Source organism: Dreissena polymorpha, chromosome 3 (genome assembly GCF_020536995.1).
Source record: "Dreissena polymorpha isolate Duluth1 chromosome 3, UMN_Dpol_1.0, whole genome shotgun sequence".
Classification (NCBI taxonomy): Eukaryota; Metazoa; Mollusca; class Bivalvia; order Myida; family Dreissenidae; genus Dreissena; species Dreissena polymorpha.
In genome coordinates, this window is record NC_068357.1 from 10018604 (window position 1) to 10040469 (window position 21866).

A 21866-nucleotide genomic window follows, 5' to 3' on the forward strand; every position below is an offset into this window, starting at 1 on the left:
GAGGGCACTGTATGAAGTTTCATGATCCTAGGCCTAAGCATTCTTGTGTTATCATCAGGAATCCATTTTACTATTTTGAGTCACTGTGACCTTTACCTTTGACCTAGTGACCTTGAGTTATCATCCGGAAACCATCTGGTGGACGGACCGACCAACCGACATTAGCAAAACAATATACCTCCTCTTCTTCGAAGAGGATCATAAAAATGAGTAAAATTGACGTTAAGCAAAAGATTGTTGAACATGCATGTCACAAAATATGAAATATATATATATATACTGAAGCTATTTGTTTTTGTTTTTATGTATTTATATAATTTTAGTAGTTTTCTTCGTGACTGAAAACACCAAGGATGTGATTTGTAACTAAATAGCTATGAAAAAGATAAACATAAAAGCATTCGAAAGCCGATGTTTGGGATCCCAAACCATTTAGGGTGTTTCTAAAAATCAGTTTGGAAATGCATGCGCACCATGCGTAGTTAGTTTGGACCGCAAACAACAATTGCCGAGGTAAATTTGTGCATTAGGCAAATCGTTCTTGATTACAGTAGAAACTGACCTAACGGCCACCTGAATTTACCGGTCACCTGCAAACAACGGTCAGTCTGAATTCCCCCGACGAAAAACACTATATTACACTTGAATTTAACGGCCACCTGTCCATAACGGCCAACGGCCACTATATTCCACTCAGAAATTTATGTTTGACCTGTAATAAACGGTCACGCATCAGTCGTCTCGAGTTCCGAAAATTAAAAACACAGCACATCATTTGTCCGTCTATTTTGCGATTAAAGCGTGTGATAGCGGTAATGGTCTTTGATATTATCAAAGTGGCCCGCTGCGAGTAAACAAATAATAAGGCGTTGAGACGGTTTGTTTACCGAGGATAATTGTGAGGTATCTTCAAAAGAAAATATGTCAGAGTTTCTGATACGTTTTAAGTAATTATCGCTAATTAAATGACTGCTAATTAGTACATTGTACTTACAACATTGAGTATCGATTTGAAAATAACATTTTCGGATCATTCTTTAAAAGAGCTTTCTAGCGTACACAACACTTTTAAAAGCAATCAGAATAATGAATCACGGAATAACAATGAGTGGTAAACGTAAGTTCCTCACATTAGAGGAGCGAGTCAAGTGTTTGAAACTGTTTGAATCAGGAAAAAGTTCGTGTGTAATAGCAAGTGAGCGCTGTGTTGGACGTACGCAAGTGCAGGGTGTGCTCAAGCGTAAGCGAGAAATTATGGAGGAGTATGAATTGAATGCAAATGTGAGTTTGAAGCGTCCAAAATATGACACGGAATACAGACGGTTGAACGATCTGGTGTTAAAGTGGTTCACCGAGGCTACGGCTCGTTTGATAAATGTTTCTGGACCAATGATTCAAGAAAAAGCAAGCTCGAAAAGTACAATTACATCGTACTATCGATTTATGACAGCCAATCAGCTTTATGGAATTGTACAGACGTGACGTCAACGGCACGTGACAAGCTTTATTTACTGAATGAACGAGATGCACGAGTAAACCAGGGGTTTTTTTTAGAAAAAGGGGAAGACGCTGGACGCTGGGTAAAAGGGGAAAATAGAGCGCGAAAGAGTCATATTTGGGGAAAAAATAAAAACTGTTCATTTCAATTTCTATAACTCACCTACAGACTTCAGTTGTTGTTTTTTAGAAAAAGAGGAATGTCTCTGACCTTTTTGTTCTTAAACACATGAACAAGTATGATATTAAAGTCAAAGTCCTAAATAAAGTTGCAGGGGTAGATCTAAAAATGGGAAATGTTTTCAACTGGGGCCGGGGGACGATGTCAATATTGTGATTTCAATTTCATGATGAATGGGTAGATGATTTAGATCTGCTACAGTATTGGAAGGGAAAGGTGCGGCAGCTGCCGATTGTGTACTTTCACTTTCACAATGTTCGATGTTTATTACATGTACCTCCGAATTTTGCTGGGTTTCAACTGTTTTTGATGATTCATTCTTAAAAAATGCGTCGACGCAATTAATATTTTCCGAGTCCGAATGTTTTATTTTGTTTGTGTTTGAACGCCAATTGTTAGACTTTTTCTGTTTTAACGTTTATATCTTGGCTTTCACATAACCCGGATGAAAATTCGACTGGTTTCCGGTAATTAATTTACGAAACGCCATTCTCGCGCAAGACCGGAATCCAGTAAAATAGTCCCATGATTAATACGATTAGTTGCTCGGTTTCCATGACGTAATTTAAGAGCTATATTTAGAATCACTGGTATTCCCAGATTTGAGTGTTCGTCGGGAGAGAGAGAGAGAGAGAGAGAGCGAGATCGTTGTACATGGTACAAATTGGATAAGTGTCGACTTCCCAAAAGAAAAAAAAACATTGCTTTGAGGGTAAAATATTATATTTTGGTGAAAAATTATATTTTTGGAGGGGAAATTGTATTTTTAGGGGAAACATTCTGGTAGGGGAAGACGCCGAATATCGGCGTCACTTTCTTAGTAAAAAAAACCCCTGTAAACAGTTATACCAGAGTTGATAAAAGTCATTGCTTTAGTTTAACAATCAGGGGTCTTGCGAGTGGGCGAAGTGGGCGATTTTTTCGCCCAATTAATCTTCACTTCGCCATCACTGCACACATTAATTTCATGAAGGGGAAGTGACTACTCCTCCTTTTAATGATTTACTTTGTGCCAGACATTGACTGATTTAAATCAATTTGATGAGGAGAATTGGACACAGGAGGATTTTCAGCCATAAGTTGTCCCATTTACAGGTCATGCAAAGTTGAACATTCAAAAGAACAGTCTGGAGCTATTACACTTCTTGAAATTGTTAATAGATGATGCCTTGATTAATTGCCTTCTGCTGGCTACCAATAACTATGATTCAGCAATGTTAAATGGTCCATTAAAACAATACTAAGGAATAACACTGTATTATGTGAATTGGGAATAAGACATCAATTTGGGAATAAATTGTGTTTCATCAAAAGTGCATAATATGCAGTTTTATATGTTGCATTTATCTAGTTTTACAAATTATAATTAAAACATATACTTGCATATATAATAGCATCATTTAAATTGATTTTAATTCAAAACTGGATTTTTTATTAATTTAAAAAAAAATCCTCATGAAATGAAACTACAATACACTTTAAATGATACAAATTCAATCACTGTTAATGAAAAAGTCATGGAAAATTTCTTATTAAGCTTAAATTATAGATAATGTATTACAAAAATATATGTAGATCATGAAATGAATAGTTTTGTTTGAGAAAATCACCAAAATGATGTCCATTCCCAGTTTGATGTCTTATTCCCAATTCACATAATACAGTGTTGGAATGATCAAATGGGAAGATGTTACCTAGAAGTGACTTCTCCCTAAATTTTGAGCCTAGCTAGACCCCTGATAATATGAAATTAAATCATTCTATAAGATATTATTCTGTATTATTCAATTAACACACGTAAGTTATTTCTGTTAGTATGCTTAGTTAACGGCAATGAGCCATTGTTTTACACTGTATGCAAACGACTGGGTGGGGTAACAACGTAGCAATACTACCAACTGACGAACCATTTTAAAATTGTGATCCGAATTAAACGGTCACCTGTGGACAACTGTCACTTTGGTCATTTCCCTTGACCGACCGCTGTTCTCAGGTCTGACTGTACTTGTACAATTTAACCACAGAAACACATGTTTTTCTTTGTTCTTTTTGCACTTGCCCGGGAGGACAACTAGATTATAAAATAATTTGCCCGGACCCAACTTTTACTTGCCGGGGGCAATCAGACAACCGTTAATGTTGAGCCCTGACCAGGGTACAAAGAACTCCTGACACCGTATGCACCCAGCCACACAGGCATGAGATCCGCTGACAGACTGTATGGGTGTTATGTAGTCCTGTTCAACAAACGAAAGACATTTTGTGACATAAGTTTCTCTACCGTTGGTCCAAAGTTGTGGAACAATTTACCACCGTATATTTGTAAATCTGACAATATTAAAACATTTAAGAAGAATCTTAAAATGTATTATTTTAGTGATTTTTACTCAATGTTTCCGTAACCTTTACATTACTTAATTTGAGTATGCATGCATGATCGGTGATTTTTTTTGCCCAAAATTACCACCGATTTTTGGCTGCTTCCCAATCGAAAAATTCCACTTTTTTCCCAAAAATCTGACCAAAATTTCCCAAAAAAGCCAAATTTGCAAAAAAAAAAAAAAAAAAAAAAACATTTAAAGAAAGAAGTCTCTTATGACTTAATTATTATTTCTTAGTTCTAGATCTCAACTTCATTTTTTAACACATCTTACAAAATATATATATTACTTTAATTTAGTCCTTTTTGTCATAAATAATTCCCAAATTTGCCACTTTTATTGATTAAAAAAAAATCCCAATATGACCAGACTCCTTTTCCCCAAATGGCTAGAAAACCCTCTGAACATGCACTTAAAAACAATATTAATTCTGTTACTTATAATAATATTTATAATAATATATATTTAAGGAACACCGAAACTTATTAAAGTTTACCTGTCTAAACCACAACAGGGGTTTTTCAGCACTTTCTGCGCCTCCGGGAAACGGAGGCATTCCCAAAGCAAATGGACCCATTCCCAATCGAATTTTGATTGCATTTTTCCCAATTCCAAAAAATAAAATCTTCCAAAATCTTAAAAAGTAAACATTATTTATATCGAAAGAGTGACTTCCCTTCATTCGCGACGTAATAAAACCTTTAGTGACACAGATTTTTTGGTGTATTTGCCGGATGCATTTACTCTCAGCAATGACCTTCGAACTGTTCCGCATTATACAAAAGAGTATATAGAGCCGCACAATACACATTCTATACCATATCTGTAGACGCTTATTTTCAATCATGGCTTCGCACAATAGTAAATATTACATTTAAAAAAAAACACGAAAAATAGGCGCTAAAGGATGTGTAACGATATCATCGATGTTTTCGAAACGCTCAGAATCTTCCGAAATTACTGCCGCGAATAACCCTGAACAGACAGGCTTGGACGATACGCAGAAAAATGTAACAGCAACCGAAGTAATGCCAGGGCCGTCAATCACAAAATAGGCAACTGAATGCTCAGAGCCTTGTAAGAAAGTTGTAGTTCAATCGTCATTTAATACATGAAAGTATGAAATGAAATACCCATGGCTCTATTTTAGCTCGGCCAAAAATGTTGCTGTAACTTGTGTTTGGGCAGTGTTTGTTTTGCATGTGCAGGGCCCTCAATCTATCAAATCTGCCGCCGAATTTCGGCGGCAGTCCCGCACCTGAAAAGTATACTTTTTTTCCCCTTTTGGGGGGAAAAATTCCCCTTAAAAAAAAAAAAAAAAATTTTTTTTTTTTTTTTTAATAGAAAGATGTGTCTCATGATTATTATATCTCAATTCTATTTCAATTTAATCTTTTCAAACATACTAAATTATGAAAAATGCAATGAATATAGTGCAAACATGTACAAATGAAATAATGAGAGAGAAAGTAAAAAAATCCCCCAAAAAGGGAAACGCCGCGAAAATTCCCCCTCCTAAGGGCTGCGGACCCCTTCCCCCAAAGTAGTGTGAGGGCCCTGATGTGTTTTTTTAGGGGGAAAAAAGTATACTTTTCAGGTGGGGGACTGCCGCCGAAATTCGGCGGCAGATTTGATAGATTGAGGGCCCTGAAAATTTTTAAATCACAGACTTATTTAAGCATGATTAATTCATTTTTTTTCCCAAAATGAGCCGTTTCACGAAACAAAAATTCCCAAAATGGGCAATTTTGTTGATAAAAATTCCCAATTTGGTCAGACTCCTTTTCCCAAAGAAGGCAGAAAACCCCCTGCACAAACTCATCCAAATGGTACCATTAAAGCAAGAAATAATTGCTTTTTATTGACTTAGTTTTACTTTTGTGCGCTGAATCTGCCATATTGGAAAATTGACCCAATATTGGTCAGGTTGCAGTACACCAATATTTTGCACGTCGGGTTATGTGATGGAGCCTATTTAAGTTGATAAAGATGTGGTATTCGATACAGAATACACTGTTTCAAATTTCGACATAAAAATGTCAGCGAGAAAAGTGTGTTGAAACATCGTCATGTTTTAATAGGGTGCATGCAAAGGATAACATCCGTAGGTTGCCATTCAGGTAAATTTAACATGTTTATGAAGTTTATTCATTATTTTTCTCAATTTGTCTCGAACGACGTCATTTTAGTGAAGCGGACGGATTCCTCGCACGGATTCCGTGCGCTGAACTGCACCCATGTTAATGAAGGGGTGCATATGGACTCCAAGAGCCGCCATAGCAAAAATTATCAAAGACTCTGGGAGTCCGTTTATATCATATGGACTATGGTGCGACCTAGCTGAAATAATTCGCATTCAGAATAAATCTGAACGCTGAAACTGCGGTCTGTAAAAACCATAACGAAAAATAAATACAATACTATTATATCAATATGCTTAAAATTGCAAAATAACATTACCAACTCATCAAGTTTTAGTTAAGAAGTCCATTTTTACCTCAAATAGCGTCAAATTGAAGTTAAAAGGCATAATTTGTTTCAGTTAAACTTCTGCTTAAATCACAATACAATCACTGACCTCTCGCCATGTTATGAAATATTTAAATATCAACCAATCAGAAGAAGGCATTACGGTGTTATACGCTGCGTTATCGATTAAAATCTACCTGCGGTATACAGCGGGCACAGCGATTGGAAAATGTGAGTAGTGTGTTGATTTAAATTGGTCAGGCGTGCAAAATTGAAAGAGTCATTACATACTGGTCATGTACGTAATTCCGGCCACTTTTGGGACTTTTTAAGAAAAATCTTTAGTGTTAGGCAACTGGTTGAAACTAAACTTCACATATACAATCCTGGGTTCAAAACTCACCTAGCATGAAAATTTAAATAGAATTATATCGGTGAATGTTACTTAATGAACAGAAAATGATGACATGTAAACTATCCATTTTCGTAGGTTAAATGCACCTAAAAAATCGGCCACTTTTCAGTTTGATCTGCAGATAAAATTACAAAGCAATATCTTTAAACAAATGTCCTCAATATCAGAGTATTAATCAATGTTCATAATATTAAAATTTTTGACTTGAAATTTAAAATAAATGCAAAATTATTATACCAGTTTCTCCCCCTACCTATTTTAATAAATATAAACAATGGGAAACTGCTAATTCATAAAAAATATTTGTTTTTTTAAGGGTTTAATCAATTTTTTCAAACAAAGCTAAAAAAAGTAAAACATTTTGTCTAAAAAGTTTACTTCAGTGTTGATTATTAGTAAACGCTTATATATAATATTAAAACATGTAACCTAGTAATATTCTTATCAAGGGAGGTAATTCATATATTAAAAATTTATATTTAGGTTCTGATTTTTATGTTTTGAATATAATTTTTTGTACAATTAATTGGTAAAACTTTAATTAAAGTTTATTAGATAAAATAAAAATAATTTTATCAAATATATTTGTTTCTTATATGAATATAATTGTTGCAACTAATGATGACATCACTTTCCCCACGAGCCAAATATTTCCTGCTATATTTGTGACATTTTAACACAATAGTTTACAGTGATATGGTTCTTACATTTGCAAAATACTGAGAGTAGGGATGGTTTTCATGTTGATTTTTCTGAATAAAAACAAAACATGTGCGTTAAGATCATGAAAATGATTTTACACAGGTGGCCGATTTTTTACGTACATGCCGGAATTACGTACATGACCAGTAATTCTTAAGGAACATTATTGAGAAATGAATTATCTACACAGGTATGTAAATATTATTGCAATCCGTTGATATTAACTGTCTGATATCGGGGCTTGAATGTTGCGCACCAAATTCCTTGCGCATCAATATAGACAAAGAAGGATAACTCTCGCTATTAAAAAGATAGAGTGGACTATTGACGCCAAGAGTCTGCCAAAGCAAAAATCATCTAAAGACTCTAAGGCGGCAATTAATTTTGACTATGGTGCGACCTAATTTGCATGATAATTCATTTTGTTTGCTTCAAATTAATGTCATATTAAATAATACAAATTATAAGTAATAATAATAAAACAGGGACCATTAGTCATTACACACGCATGTAGATTTTAACAATAGATTAATCCCCTCTTTCACTGCTGCAGTTTCACGTTCCACGCTTTTTACTTTCAAACCGCGGTTTTTGCAGCCAAATGCTAAACAACACTACATCATTCGTAGCCTACAACTTACACGCTGTATCAGTGCGACATCTTCCTTTTTAACTTCTCTTCTTATAAATTCATAACCTTCAGGGTTCAATGTAAATCCAATTCTAGCAGACATCTCAACGTTTTAGTGTTTCAATTTTCGTTCTTGCACGTTTGTCTAGCCTCGACAGGAAATCCCTTTTCCGGTCGAGTGATTGGTCGATCGCATCCACGTGACAATGTCAGTTGCCCATTCGCATAATTGTAAATTTCAATATGGCTGCTAGAGAGAAACATCGGACATAAATAATATTTCTTTTTGCGATTCGTGTCGACTAAAGCTCTTAAAATGCCATCACAAAGTGGTATAACTACAAGGTTGGGTTCAAGACTTAAAAGACGGCGTTCGTCAGTCAAGAAACGGACCTATTCAGCCACATCTGCAGGTAAATTATTCTTTGTTTGGAACAACTTTTCTTGTTAAGAAATTGGAATGGATCAATATCACAACTGTGCACGCTTATTTCGTGTAAACATAAGAAATGTATTTTGGTTAATTTTAATCCACGTGTTTGTTATAGACAAAAAAGTTAAAAAATTGCCAATAAAAATGTTTTATCTGATATAAATGTTGAATTGTTGATTTTGACATAATGTTATCAATTATGACAAGGGAGGTAAGTTAATTATACCCAATTACAGTCAGGCTATTAGGTTTGTTAATCTGTTTCTATGAAAGCACAATCATTTTGGCGTAGGGTTTAAATATATTACCCAAAAAATGTAATTGTAAAGAAAAAATGAAACAAAGGCATATCTCTGTTATGCTGTAGAGAATGTAATATTTCCTGGAATGTTGTAAATTGAATTTGTATCTTATCATTCACTTATATCAAGCGTCTTCTGATATCAGTCATTTTGTTAACACTAAGAATGCCCAGGGCTTACTCTGCCATTCGCCAAATTAGCCAATGGCTACAAATTGACCTATTTGGCTAAAGAACATTATATTTGGCTACAACTTTTTCCTCATTAAAGGGGCCTTTTCACAGATTTTGGCATGTTTTGAAAAATTTGTCATTAAATGCTTTATATTGATAAATGTTAACATTAGATTTTAAAAGCTCCAGTAAAAAATCAAGAATAAAATATAAAAAAGGAAAAAAAAGTAGCCGGTACCAGGGCTCGAACCAGTGACCCCCGGATTCCTCGAAATAGTCTGAAGTAAAAGCGCATTAGCCCTCTCGGCTATTCCGCCGGTTATACACAGTTTAAGTATTTTATACCTTATATAAGCAATCTTCGTAGTTTCGTAAATTTAAAGGACAACAACAGAACTCTCCAAATTATTCAATCGTTTCGCGTTGCAACGCTTTATAATTTTTAGGTTTTCAAATCGTCAAAAGATACATATAATGGCTATATTGGACTATGGTAAATGTTCAGTAATACTGTTTACTCACAAATATCATAATAACTAAAATGAAAATTAGCGAATCTAAAACAACTTTTTTCAATTTTGTCAATTTACCAAACCGTGAAAAGATCCCTTTAAAACTTTAAAAAGAAATAGAAGAATTTTCCCATAGCAAGGCGAATTTGGCTAAAGACATTTTTGAGTCAGGAGAAGCACTGATGCCACTCTTTTAATGAAGTCACAGGCAAGTGCTGCGAGTATTTGATTTTCCTAACATTCCTAAGCTTGAAAATAAACACAATTAAATTGAGGAAAAACTGGTATAATTGCATTTCAAAATCTTACTTCAACTAATCTAAATGCACCGTGAATCCACGAATATAATACGCCCTCGTGCATAATACGCACCCCCGAGTTTGGTCAAAATTTATCGGTAAAATTTGAAAATCTGAGTAAAATACGCATTAAAAAAATCAGTGTCCGAACTCGGCCATTTCCGAAAAAATGTGTCAATATATTTTTGTGCTGTGAAAATAGCAAATCAATTTGGTGTTGTCAACTATCTGTTACCCCGGTATATTGATCGGGATGTGTTATAGGGCTGTTGTTATGACAGTTGCATAATAAATATCTCTGTCTATTGTTTATATTACCATTGATTGTTACCGATACACACGGCCCCTTGCTGACATCCCGATCAAGCAGTCATAATTGAAAAAGAAAGAAGCAGAGACGCTGTTTTTTGTTTTCACATTTAATTCAATTTGACAATATTCGGGACGATAATAATTGTAATAATAATAAAGTAATAAGAAGACAAAATGGTTACTTCCGTTTTTATAGTTTTCTACATGAATTACTTTTTCTTTTTTCGAGTTACAAACTCGATACTTTAATATAACTTAAAATACAAATAAACCGCTCGTGTTTTTCATGATCTAGTTAATTGAAAATGCTGCTGTCATTAAGGCTAGTTTGGGAGTTAAACAAAAAATTAATTAATTATCACCTTTCAATGTAATGCGGCAATCGTCAGACAGGTGTAATAGACTCTATTAGCATCATAAAACTAATTATTTAATTACCACTCCTTACTTCAGATATGATAAATATGCGGTAGAAAGATAAATAGTGGTCAGCTAAGAAATATTTATTTACGGGTATTGTCAGTTTGTTTTTTTATTTGCTAATCTCTTTATACGACTTGGCGTCCAGTCGCTATTTTGTAAGCAGACGACGATATTAACTGTGTATTCAAAGTATACAGTGTCTGCACATGGATGACCCAATATTATCCGATAGCTCCTCCCGTTCTCACGTTTCATTCGACAACGTCATTTCATGTGTAAGCGAGCTCAATGTTGATTGGCCATCTACCATGCGCACTTCAATAACAATAAGGTCAAGCGATGTCTCATAATCGGGTACAGACCGGGTTTCGTTTACTGTTCAAATTGCAAACAATTTCAATAAAACAAAGAGACAAATATAGAAAACCAGTCCGATATAAATGGCGGATGTTTTCAATGAAATTTTACTAGGTTTTCGCATTTTAACAATTAAGATTTTTATTGAGCCAAATTCTCAATATTATCGCAAATGACTCAAATGGCAAACGACAGCGCGAGCCCTGTTGCACCCCTTTGATGTAATGGTGTAGTTCAAAATGGCTGCCGCGAAGCGAATAACAGCGATTAAGTTGAAAGTTTGCACAGGAAAAATTTTGTTCTGCTCTAAACTCGTATATTATACGCACCCCCTACTTGAAAAAAAAATCGGCAGGTAAAAAAGTGCGTATTATATTTGTAGATTTACGGTATCTATATTCCATCCATGTTTTTTGTCCTTTTCATTAAATTTCCTCCTAAATTGCAAAGTGAAAATGAAAACTGCATTCTGTAGTGGTAATACAACACTTTAAATTAACTTTCTCTGCATTTTCATAAAAAGTTACATGGAATAATTGTAGATTCTAGCATAAGAGAAGTTCCTGCACATTGCGTCAGACAATATACCCGTGTTCAGTAGGAATACCCCCATTCCCATTGGACGTTTATTATATCAAATCTTTTAATAGTTTAGTGAATCAAAAATTTTAGTTTTGTTGGCCTATTGCAATTGAGTGCTCTCCCTTTCCGGATGTAACGTCTTGATACCAGGTAAACAACATGTATAGTGGATGTTGTTGTGTGTGTGTGTGCGTCTGGAACTATTGGCTTTGTGTGGTTAAACAAGCTTTCAATAAGCAATTTAGACATAGATGTATTGGGAATTAATAAATATCTGAAGGTAAATCGTTTATTTCTGCAATGTTTGCATTATTTCAGAAATATGTTTACTTGTTTCTTTAACCGCTCAATACAGGGTAATTGGAGGATATACTTGTTAAAGAGAATTTTGGTATTTTTTAACCATTTAACTCACTTCTTTACGGTATAAAAACCAGTTTGGCCCTTCATGAATTCATTTTTCCTTTCTGATTAATAATTTACGTATTCTTGGCAGTTGGAATTTTAGCACAGCCATAAGGCCAGATTGTCTGATCATGGTTATTCAACACTTGAAATGTTAGAGTGCTTGCCAGTTCCTATCAAACTGGTTTTTGCCAGAAGCTGTGACAAACCATCTGTGCATAAACAAATTAAGATACAGGCACTAATGATTTTTGTGTTCTTGTTTTTTTTTGTAAAAAATGTTTATCAAGTTCACAGCGTTGATACATGTAGATTTCAAAGACACAGATTTTGAAAATATATTCACACAATCGAGTGTGGTGCATTACTTATGACATCCCAGGTTCGACTAATTTGTATTAAAATAGTTAACTGTTCTCGGGATTAAATAAGATATTTTAGCCTTTTAATTATATGGTAAAAGCTCATAATCAGGGTTTTTCTGCCTATTTTGGGCGAAGGAGTCTGACCAATTTGGGAATTTTTTATCGACATAATTGTCCATTTTGGGAATTTTTGCTTCAATGAAACAGCTCATTTCGTGAATTTATCATTTTGTCTTCTTTATATAAACTCTTGCAATATTGGGCATGTTCAACTTGTATTCTAGTACTTCAATTTTGTTTTTCAGTTACAGTTACACTCTGAGATAAGAACTGTACAGTCAAAAACTTATAGCAGATATTTTTGACCAAAACAAACACTGGCTAGTCACACAAGTTACAGCATAATTTTTCTCTGCTTTCTGTTTTTGAAAGCATCACAAAGCTCCTCCAATGTTTTGTCATTCAGGTCTAGACTTTCAATGCAGTTAAGCTTCAGATGAGTAAGTTTGGTTGTGTGAAAGTGCTGCGTAATAGGGAGCACAGCAGGTCCATGGTGCTGAATCCTCGCTCAACCTCAGCAGTGCTTGTTGGTATGATACACATCAGCTGGACGAGTTGAAACATTAATATTCTAATAATCATAAGTCATAAGACACTTCTTTCTAAAAAAAAAATTATTTTTTTTTTCATAATTTCGTTTGGGATCAGGTCCGTTTGCTTTGGGAATGCCTCAGTTTTCCGGAGGCGCAGACAGTGCTGAAAACCATCTGATAATACAGGTGTATTTTGTATTTCAATCCCAGAAGTGTTGCAGATTTAGGAAATAGTAAAATGATTTTTGGTTAAAAAGAATTCTTTAACAGATACACTACCTTTATGTAACTACCAAAGGATCCTTTATCATACTTCTTTGTTGTCATACAAAGTAACTCAGCGCCCTCATGCTACTTTGGGGGAAGGGGTCCGCAGCCCTTAGGAGGGGGATTTTTTTGTAAATGGGGGAAGTTTTATAACGAAAAAAACAAACAAACTATGTTTAACTGTTATAAACATATATTTCTATATATGTGACTGTCTATATAGGACATGATATGATTTTTAATTATTATAAAGTGTTATATTAAATTAGATTAGAATTTCCCAAATCGGTGGACTTTTCACATAAATTGCATTTTTCTCCCAAAATGGCCAGGAAAAGGCCTGATGTATCTATATTGTGTCAATATTTGTTGATAAAAACATTCCAATTTGGTCCATTTTATTGATAAAAAATGCTCAAATTTGCCATTTAATTGATTTAAAAAACTCAATTAGACTCAAAATGGCTAAGAAAACTGAGACTGTGCATGAAGGCTGAACTGTCTGAAACTAATGTTGAAAAAATCATTGATATATATTTCAGAAAAAGGACAGAGACATTCTGCTGTGAATATTATATTCATACAAACATGTGTATTCATATAATAAATATCATTACATATAAAAGAGTGAATTTTTAATTTTCCTAAAAACACGACGCATTTTTTCCCCTTTGGACGGGCCCCGCCACCATTCCCCTATAAGTGAAAAAAAACACTGGACACTTTACGCACACGAATTAAGCCCAGTTTTATCAGAACAAGACACAAATTGTCAGGTTACTCATGCATGTGTATGTATGTATAAGCTTAGTTTGGCAATCTCAAAACACGCTATTTACCTACCTTATTGAAGTATGTGTTATATCCATATGTTATTCATTGGTATAAAACAAAACATTAATTATTCCATGTAAGTATTTTCAAATGCGTATACATGTAATTAAATTTGTGATCCGAAAACAATTGTCAAGTTTTATTGTTCAAGAAAGCATGCACAAATTAGACCCATGTACAAAATGACGTCATTCATTCTCATGGAAAGCATGGGCTTTAATAGTACCTCTAAATTAAAAGCAAGTAGTTTACACTGTATCTAACGCGCAAAGATTGTTGGGATAGGTCAGTATTGACTCGTGAAATTTACAGTTATAATTGTATACACCTTCATGTGTGCACTGGTGTGTTTCGGCAGTTCAGAGCAAATTCAACAGAGAATGGTACACCCGAAATGACCTGTGATGTTTGGCAAATGGTGTTATTGTTTATCGCAGTACACATGTGTTAAAGTGATGTACAATGAAAGCAGACAATCTGGTCAAAACTGGATTATGAATGTCAGATTAAACACAAAATAAAAGTGGGTGAAAAAAGGGTAAAATACTAGCTTGATATATTGGATTCAATTTTCAACTTTAAATCAGCGATTTTTTTTTATTTTTTTATTTTTCTGAGGGGGAAAAATCAGGTTTTTTGGGGGAAAAAACTTCAGGTGGGGACTGCTGCCGAAATTCGGCGGCAGATTTGATAGATTGAGGGCCCTGTAACTTAAGTGATAACATTTGTTTATGTAGCTGAGAGTGAACACAGCGATGAGACACCTTCCACATCTGGAGCTGTAGGGCAGCCAAACGTGCCACAGTATAATTTACGCCGCAGACCAGGTGATGCCAGTAACACCACTGTCCCAGCAAAAAGGAAGAAAAACTCCAAACCATCTGTTCCACAAATTAGAGGTCTGTTCATTTTTCAATCTTGATAAATCCTGTTTACTTTTTTTCAAAGGGACGCTCCACACATTCTTAAATTATTTGGTGTTTGTTTTTGATGATTAAGCCTGAGGCTAGTTGGTGTGCAAAAATATCATTATCAATTGTGCACATACATCATAAACATCAAGTGTCTATGTTTGATTTTCTGGTGGTTACGCATGCTGCTAAACTAGATGGAAATCAAAAAGAGACCCAAGGGGTAAATAATTCAAAATGTGCATTTATGGTAGTATTCAAAGTATTAAACATGTGCAACCTTTGGTCAAACTAATCCAACTTGATTAAAAAGACTGGTTAATCAGATCAAAACTACATTGTATACAGCAAACCTACATGCTGTTTCTAAACTCTGTAACATTTGGGTGTGCCTCTGGTTGCAGGTGAAGCAGTGGGGGGCAGGTACCTCCAGGAGGATCTACCAGACGAAGTGCTACTCAAGATATTCAGCTACCTGCTTGAGTTTGACCTGTGTCGTGCGGCTAGGGTCTGCAAGCGGTTTCGGGCTATCGGAGAGGATATCGAACTGTGGTATGCAGGAATATTACAGTTGTTTTACACTGTATAGAAAAGACTTACCATGCAAACTTATCACAATGCACTTTCAGTTGAATGAACTTATATTGGGTTAGTTTTTCGTAGTTCTTAGGAAATGGGGAATATCGAAGGCTTAATAGTTAATGCACTTTCACACCAAAGATTATCTGTTGATGAGAATTTCTTAATGTATTGCTCATCAGCTGATTCACTTTTGTAAATGCGCCATTAAATATACATTTTGATAATCAATGATAATGAAAGTTGTTCTTGGGCCACTTTATTGGGAGCACTTAAACAAAAATCGCTTTTGTCTGACCATTAATTTTTAACCAGGTTTTCCAAAGGAAAAAACTGGTTATTAGATTGGCGAATGCGGGCGGGCTGGCTGGCTGGCGGGCGGGCAGAACAAGCTTGTCCGGGTCATAACTATGTCGTTCATTGTCAGATTTTAAAATCATTTGACACATTTGTTCACCATCATTGGACGGTGTGTCGCGCGAAATAATTACGTCGATATCTCCAAGGTCAAGGTCACACTTTGAGTTCAAAGGTCAAAAATGGCCATAAATTAGCTTGTCCTGGCCATAACTATGTCATTCATTGTGAGATTTTAAAATCATTTGGCACATTTGTTCACCATCATGGGACGGTGTGTCGCACGAAAGAATCACGTCAATATCTCCAATGTCAAGGTCGCCACGACTAAAAATAGATTTTTTTAAAAACAAACTTACAAAGGGGGTTAATTTTGTTTGTTCATTTCAAAAGTTAAGTTTGAGTTTTCTCCCTTTATCAGATTTTTTTTTCACAATGAAAACCTGGTTTTGTGACAATTTTGTCCCTTGTTATTATTGTTTTAATTGTGTACATCTGCAATTTAAATAAGTTACTCTTATAGGCTCAGGTTTAAGTCCAACTGCATTTTTTTCATCAATAAAGTATTTGGGTGTCTAACGTTTTGAATTAAGTAATATCTGCATCTACATTTGGTAATTGACCAACTCAAAGGACAGTAATAAGTAAGTGCCCACTTGCCAGTGGCCCCTTAAATATGTGGTGGCCCTCTAATTTTACTGGTGTCGGTAAATATTTAAACAATGAATATACATGTAATTACACAACACTGGTGGCCAACCATGGGTAAATTGTTAGTGTTTTTCTTTTTGAAAGAGTTTCCTATATTTTCAGGAGAAAGTTATACCAAGAAATATTTGAGTATGATCTGCCCTTAATCAGACGTGAGCCAAAGGTGTTTGCATTCCTTGAAAAGGATGACAAAGAGTTTGCAAATCCATGGAAAGAAAGCTTTAAACAACTGGTAAAGTACCTTTCTTTATTTACTCCCTGTATGGTATCACTACTGCATTATTGTTTTTCTGCATATATCAGTGTCCTTTTAGTCTTTTAATAGTATCACTCAGGCATAATAGCTAGCCTTCCAAAACTCCATAATTTAATTAAAGAGACAAAACCAGTTAACCTGGTTATAGTCCAACAAACAAAGGATTTTATCCCATACTACTTCTCAGATGTTTCAATTTTGCTAATTGAATATTATAGTGTGGTCACCAGCTAGTAATAAGGAGTTTATAACAATACAAATTTACATTTTTTAAGACCTAGCTACTTTTTTAGATGCAAAGAATTAGATGTTTGCTTTATTAAAAACAAAAATATTAACATGTTATCAAGCCAATCAAACAAATACATTTCCCCTTTTGTCATAAAATTTCCCCTTTTAAAGGACCCTCAACACCTTCCCTCCAAACACTGTAACTTTTCTGTTGTTTTCCAGTATCATGGTGTTCATGTACGACCCGGCTGCAGTAACATGTACTCTTACTATGGCGGTAGAAGGCTGGCCAGTCGCAAAATGTTTGTAAGTAGGCAGAGGTTAAAATGATATCTTCACTTAATACTGCAATTCAAATATATGTCATGCACCTGATAGTGAAACCTAAGAAACGGATCAGTGCCTTCCCCAGGAATTTGTTCAGGCACCCCGGGGCCGATCGGGAGTGGGTTGGGGAGGGGTGTCCCCTCCCGACGTTGATTTTTTTTTAAATTTAACATGTCAATTCACGTTCTGTGGTGCGTTATAACTCAAAGAAAAACAGCGTCAAAAGACGTCATTTGGTGCGCTATGACTCTCCAAAAAAATCCCCCAGTCATTTAAAAATATATATTTTTTTAATATTGTTTAATTGTTTTAAAACTTTTCCGCACAGATAGTAAAATCCCGACTCGAACGATTCCCCAATACATCCGTTTCAACCCGACTCTATTACTGTATACCTACTATTTTTCAAGTTTCTATTTATTAACCGATAATCCCGTTTATTCCGTTTTTATCAATCTCTTTCTGGTAAATATTTACGATAAAAGCTTTCAGTTATTTATTTAACACAAACCTTGCCATTTTTTAAGTGACTATTTATAGATTGATGAAATATTGCCTCTGAATATGCGTCAATCCCCTGACCTGTTATGTGCTTGGTAAAACGCTCAATACACGCCATTTGTATGCAATAGACGCGACGTTGTACATGCTGCATAATTTTCGCGCTCTTTTTAATTGAGAAAAAGATTCGACACAAAATAAATTTGCACTGCTAATTTGAAGCAAAAATATTTAACGTTGCGGTAACATTTACATTCGGATTAAAAACGCGTTAACATCGACTTACGGAATGGGCTTCGGATTACAAATTTAATTATTCCCATTTGAGATTTCAACAAATATTAACCATTGCGTTATAAATTCAACGATAATTTGTTAAAACACTTTACGAGTCGAATAAATGTTTTGACGGAATTATGCATGAAATTCACGTTGTCCACGAGGATCACGGCCGGTTGCCATCATCAGTCTTCTAACTATCGATTATCGGACGAAACATTTACAAGTGTGCGTAATTAATTCAACGAAAATTTGTTAAAGCGCATTACGTGTCGCATAAATGTCAGAAAAACGAGGTGAATCAGTTCTATAAATGGACATGTTGACATATACATGTACTGGAATTAAATAAATTGTTATCACATAATTGTAACCGGGAGTCATTTGCACAACTTACTCGCTAAAATAATTAATTGTTTACCACTTGCAATTAATTTCTCGTATTAATTATGAGTCATAGGTAACACTTGTTTACAGTAAACAGGTGTGATGATGATGCCCGAAACCGTCTTTAATGTTCTGTACTGTACTAATTACCGATTTTATATTACTCAAATGGTACAACTTCTTGCTAATCAAGCTGCGATAAACTCTTACTTCATGCCCGACGTCAATCAAAAATAATGGTCGATAGTTAAACCCGCCCTCATAACCATTCGCGTAACCGATTGGACGATGAACTTCACAGTTTGACGACTGGAAAGTTACCAGATACATCCTTGTCAGCATTTTAATGACCGTGTTATATGGCTAGAATAATCGATACGCGCGTCATGCTATTCTCTTATCAGTGCAGGGCTTGACATTAAAGGTAGTCCGACTGTCCGGGACAACCAAATTGTTAGTCCGGACAAGTAAATAAAGAATTTGCTAGTCTGACGGGACAAGTGGTCATTATAATTGTATAACTTAGAAAAAATGCCTTTAAAGCCATTATTTCTGTGGAGATATCACTCAACTTTTCCGAGTATATTTTGTATACATTTAATCGTCGAAGCCCGAGATATTCCGATAGTTCCATGTGATACATGCACTACACTGTACTGTTCACAAGGGAAGCAACCCATAACATTTTTTTCTTTGCCAAGATAACAAGAATATTCTCCCTTGTAAAGAATATGCATTTTACGACACCGGCACACACCGATCTTACAGACAATTAACGTAGTGACGTCCTCTCTATGTATAGAATGTTTTTGTTTTTTAATATCAGTTAAGTACTGTACATATACACCACTTTTAACATTTTCTGTTTGATGTTGGAAAGATTTTGTCAGATATTATGGCTTTGTAAAATGTTTAAAAATCAACAATCTTGAGTTTTCCTGTTATTCTAGTCAGTTATTTTTGTATTGAAATTGCCTACAATTATGTTTACATGTATTTTTAACGATTCAAGTCTTTATGATTTGAGCATTTTGTGTTATTTCATTATTTTGCAAAGTACTGAGCAGAATAAGATATAATGGCCAGGACAAGTTGCTTTTTGGTCAGGACAAGTGAAATTATGGTCTACTTGTCCGACTGGACAAGTGGCTTCAAAAGTTAATGTCGATCCCTGCAGTGGATTATCCATTACCCCATGTGGTGTTTATGGCGATTACATGTGAAAGTTGGTACCGAGTGCTCTTTTAAAACAGGGAATATTGATACAACTGATAGGGAAACCTTGATTTTTTTGGAAAATCTCCACTTTCTTTTACTGAAGAATACACTGATCGGTAAATTTCAAGCGCCCCGGGGACTCTGATTTCGAAATTCAAGCGCCCCGGCAAGGGGCGCTTAAATGGCCTGGGGAAGACCCTGAAACGGATATAGGGTGATGTGAATGTAATTAATTCAATAAATTGACTTTAAGTATGGGTTTGCTGTCTGTATTGAACTAGCTTGAGTACATGTATATTGAAGACATTTTTACAAATAATAATTACAACTGATCTTTCATTATTTTTAAAATGAAAAACACACACAATGTGACTGTCTTGTTTCAGTGTTTTGATGCCATAGAGCAGGCATATACGTGGGTGGACTCTGAGGTCTATGAGGACCCTCTTATCTTTGTGCACACTGGGATATATGTGGGGGAGTTCCTGCTCATTGATCTGGGGGTCATCATTATTGGGGCAGGTAGGCACCATGTTGTCATTATTTGATGGCAGTGATTTTTTTTGCTTTAATTTGTTACAGCCTGTGCCATTTGAATTGGGAAAATTAGGGCGATAAACCATGAAATTGGGAAAAATAGCGCGATAAACCATGAAATTGGAAAAAAATAAGCATTATAAATAGGATTATAAGTAACAGAATAGATATTGAATTTAAATGCATGTTCTGGGGGTTTTCTAGAAAAAGAGTCTGGTCAAATTGGGATTTTTTAATTAAATCAATAAAAGTGGCAAATTAAGGAATTATTTATGGACAAAAAGGACTAAATTAAAGTTATATATTTTGTAGGATGTTTAAAAAATAAAGTTGAGATCTAGAGTTTAGACTTCTTTCTTAAGGGGGGGGGGGGAAATTGGGCTTCTTTTTGGGAAATTTTGGTCAGATGTTTGGGAACAAACGTGGATTTCGGCGATTGGGAAGCAGCCGAAAATCGGCTGTAATTTTGAGCAAAAAAAATCACTGGATGGTACAGTTAATGTTTATGGTACATATATTTATATTACTCACTAGTAATTGTGATGATTGTGGTTGTAGTGTTGCTAATGATGATGATGTTTGATTGTTAATTTATTGGTGTGATGATATAAGTGATGATTGTGATGACAACGAGGAGGAGGAGAAAAGTGGTTGTTGACTTTGTTAATCATGCACCTTGGCCTTGCTGATATTTAATCGGAGTAAATGATATAATTGGAACAGTAAAATTAATATCCACTTGAAAAAACTAATTGTTTTTTTTTCTTGCTATTTTCTGGAATCACTTCAATGTTAAGTACAACTGTTGGTATTTTGCAATATATTCACTTGTAATTGTCAAAAAATATATTTTGTTCATTTCAATCATTTAGTTGTAGAAGCTGTCTCTAATTGTTATATCTGCCAAAAAAAATGAAATATTTGTCTAGCATCCAAACAGACTGTGTGTTTTTTGTATTGCTGATATACCAAACTACTTGCAGCTCCAGGAAACGTGATGGACCAGGTGATCATTGAACGAGAGAGTGAGTCCACCATTGTGTTTGCAGAGGGATCAAAGGATGCTTATCTTGGATATATCACATTAAAGGTAGTAAACATTTTCAATTTTGTGGTCCTGACCAAAGGCTTAATGATATAGAATTGTCGTTGTCTGTCCAGTGTTTACCACCATTTTGGGAATGGGGATGGGTCCCTTTGGATTGGAAAAATTTGCGGCGTTTTGACTAAAATTGGGAAATTAGTGTTGTTGTTTTGCTAAAAAAAAGCTTCAAACTTGAAAATACAAATATTTTTGGTTTTATATTAACTAAGGTTGAACTTATATGGATGGGAGATGAAAAAAATATTGAGATATAAAAAAAAAATATTTATGAAAACCTTTTTTGGAAACTTTTAGCTCCCATTGAGGAAAAATATATCCTTTTTTTTTCCATAGG

General features: G+C 34.9%; 2 protein-coding genes across 3 annotated transcripts in view; one reads left to right on the top strand and one right to left on the bottom strand.

Moving 5' to 3' along the window:
* LOC127872964 (EF-hand calcium-binding domain-containing protein 11-like) overlaps positions 1 to 8435 on the bottom strand; it is an 87414-nt gene extending 78979 nt beyond the window's left edge. The window contains exon 1 of the mRNA XM_052416489.1: positions 8287 to 8435. Within this exon, the coding sequence (XP_052272449.1) occupies positions 8287 to 8379 (93 nt within the window). The 5' untranslated portion in view covers positions 8380 to 8435. The remainder of the gene's footprint in view (positions 1 to 8286) is intronic.
* A 75-nt stretch (positions 8436 to 8510) lies between these two features.
* Positions 8511 to 21866, top strand: part of LOC127872960 (F-box only protein 11-like) — a 39662-nt gene continuing 26306 nt past the window's right edge. For both annotated transcript variants that reach the window (XR_008045856.1, XM_052416482.1), the window contains exons 1-7: positions 8511 to 8689; positions 14871 to 15032; positions 15449 to 15596; positions 16794 to 16923; positions 17401 to 17484; positions 20277 to 20412; positions 21411 to 21517. Coding sequence is in view for 1 of the 2 variants with exons in the window: in XM_052416482.1 (XP_052272442.1) it covers positions 8593 to 8689; positions 14871 to 15032; positions 15449 to 15596; positions 16794 to 16923; positions 17401 to 17484; positions 20277 to 20412; positions 21411 to 21517 (864 nt within the window). In the remaining variant the exon portion in view is untranslated. The remainder of the gene's footprint in view (positions 8690 to 14870; positions 15033 to 15448; positions 15597 to 16793; positions 16924 to 17400; positions 17485 to 20276; positions 20413 to 21410; positions 21518 to 21866) is intronic.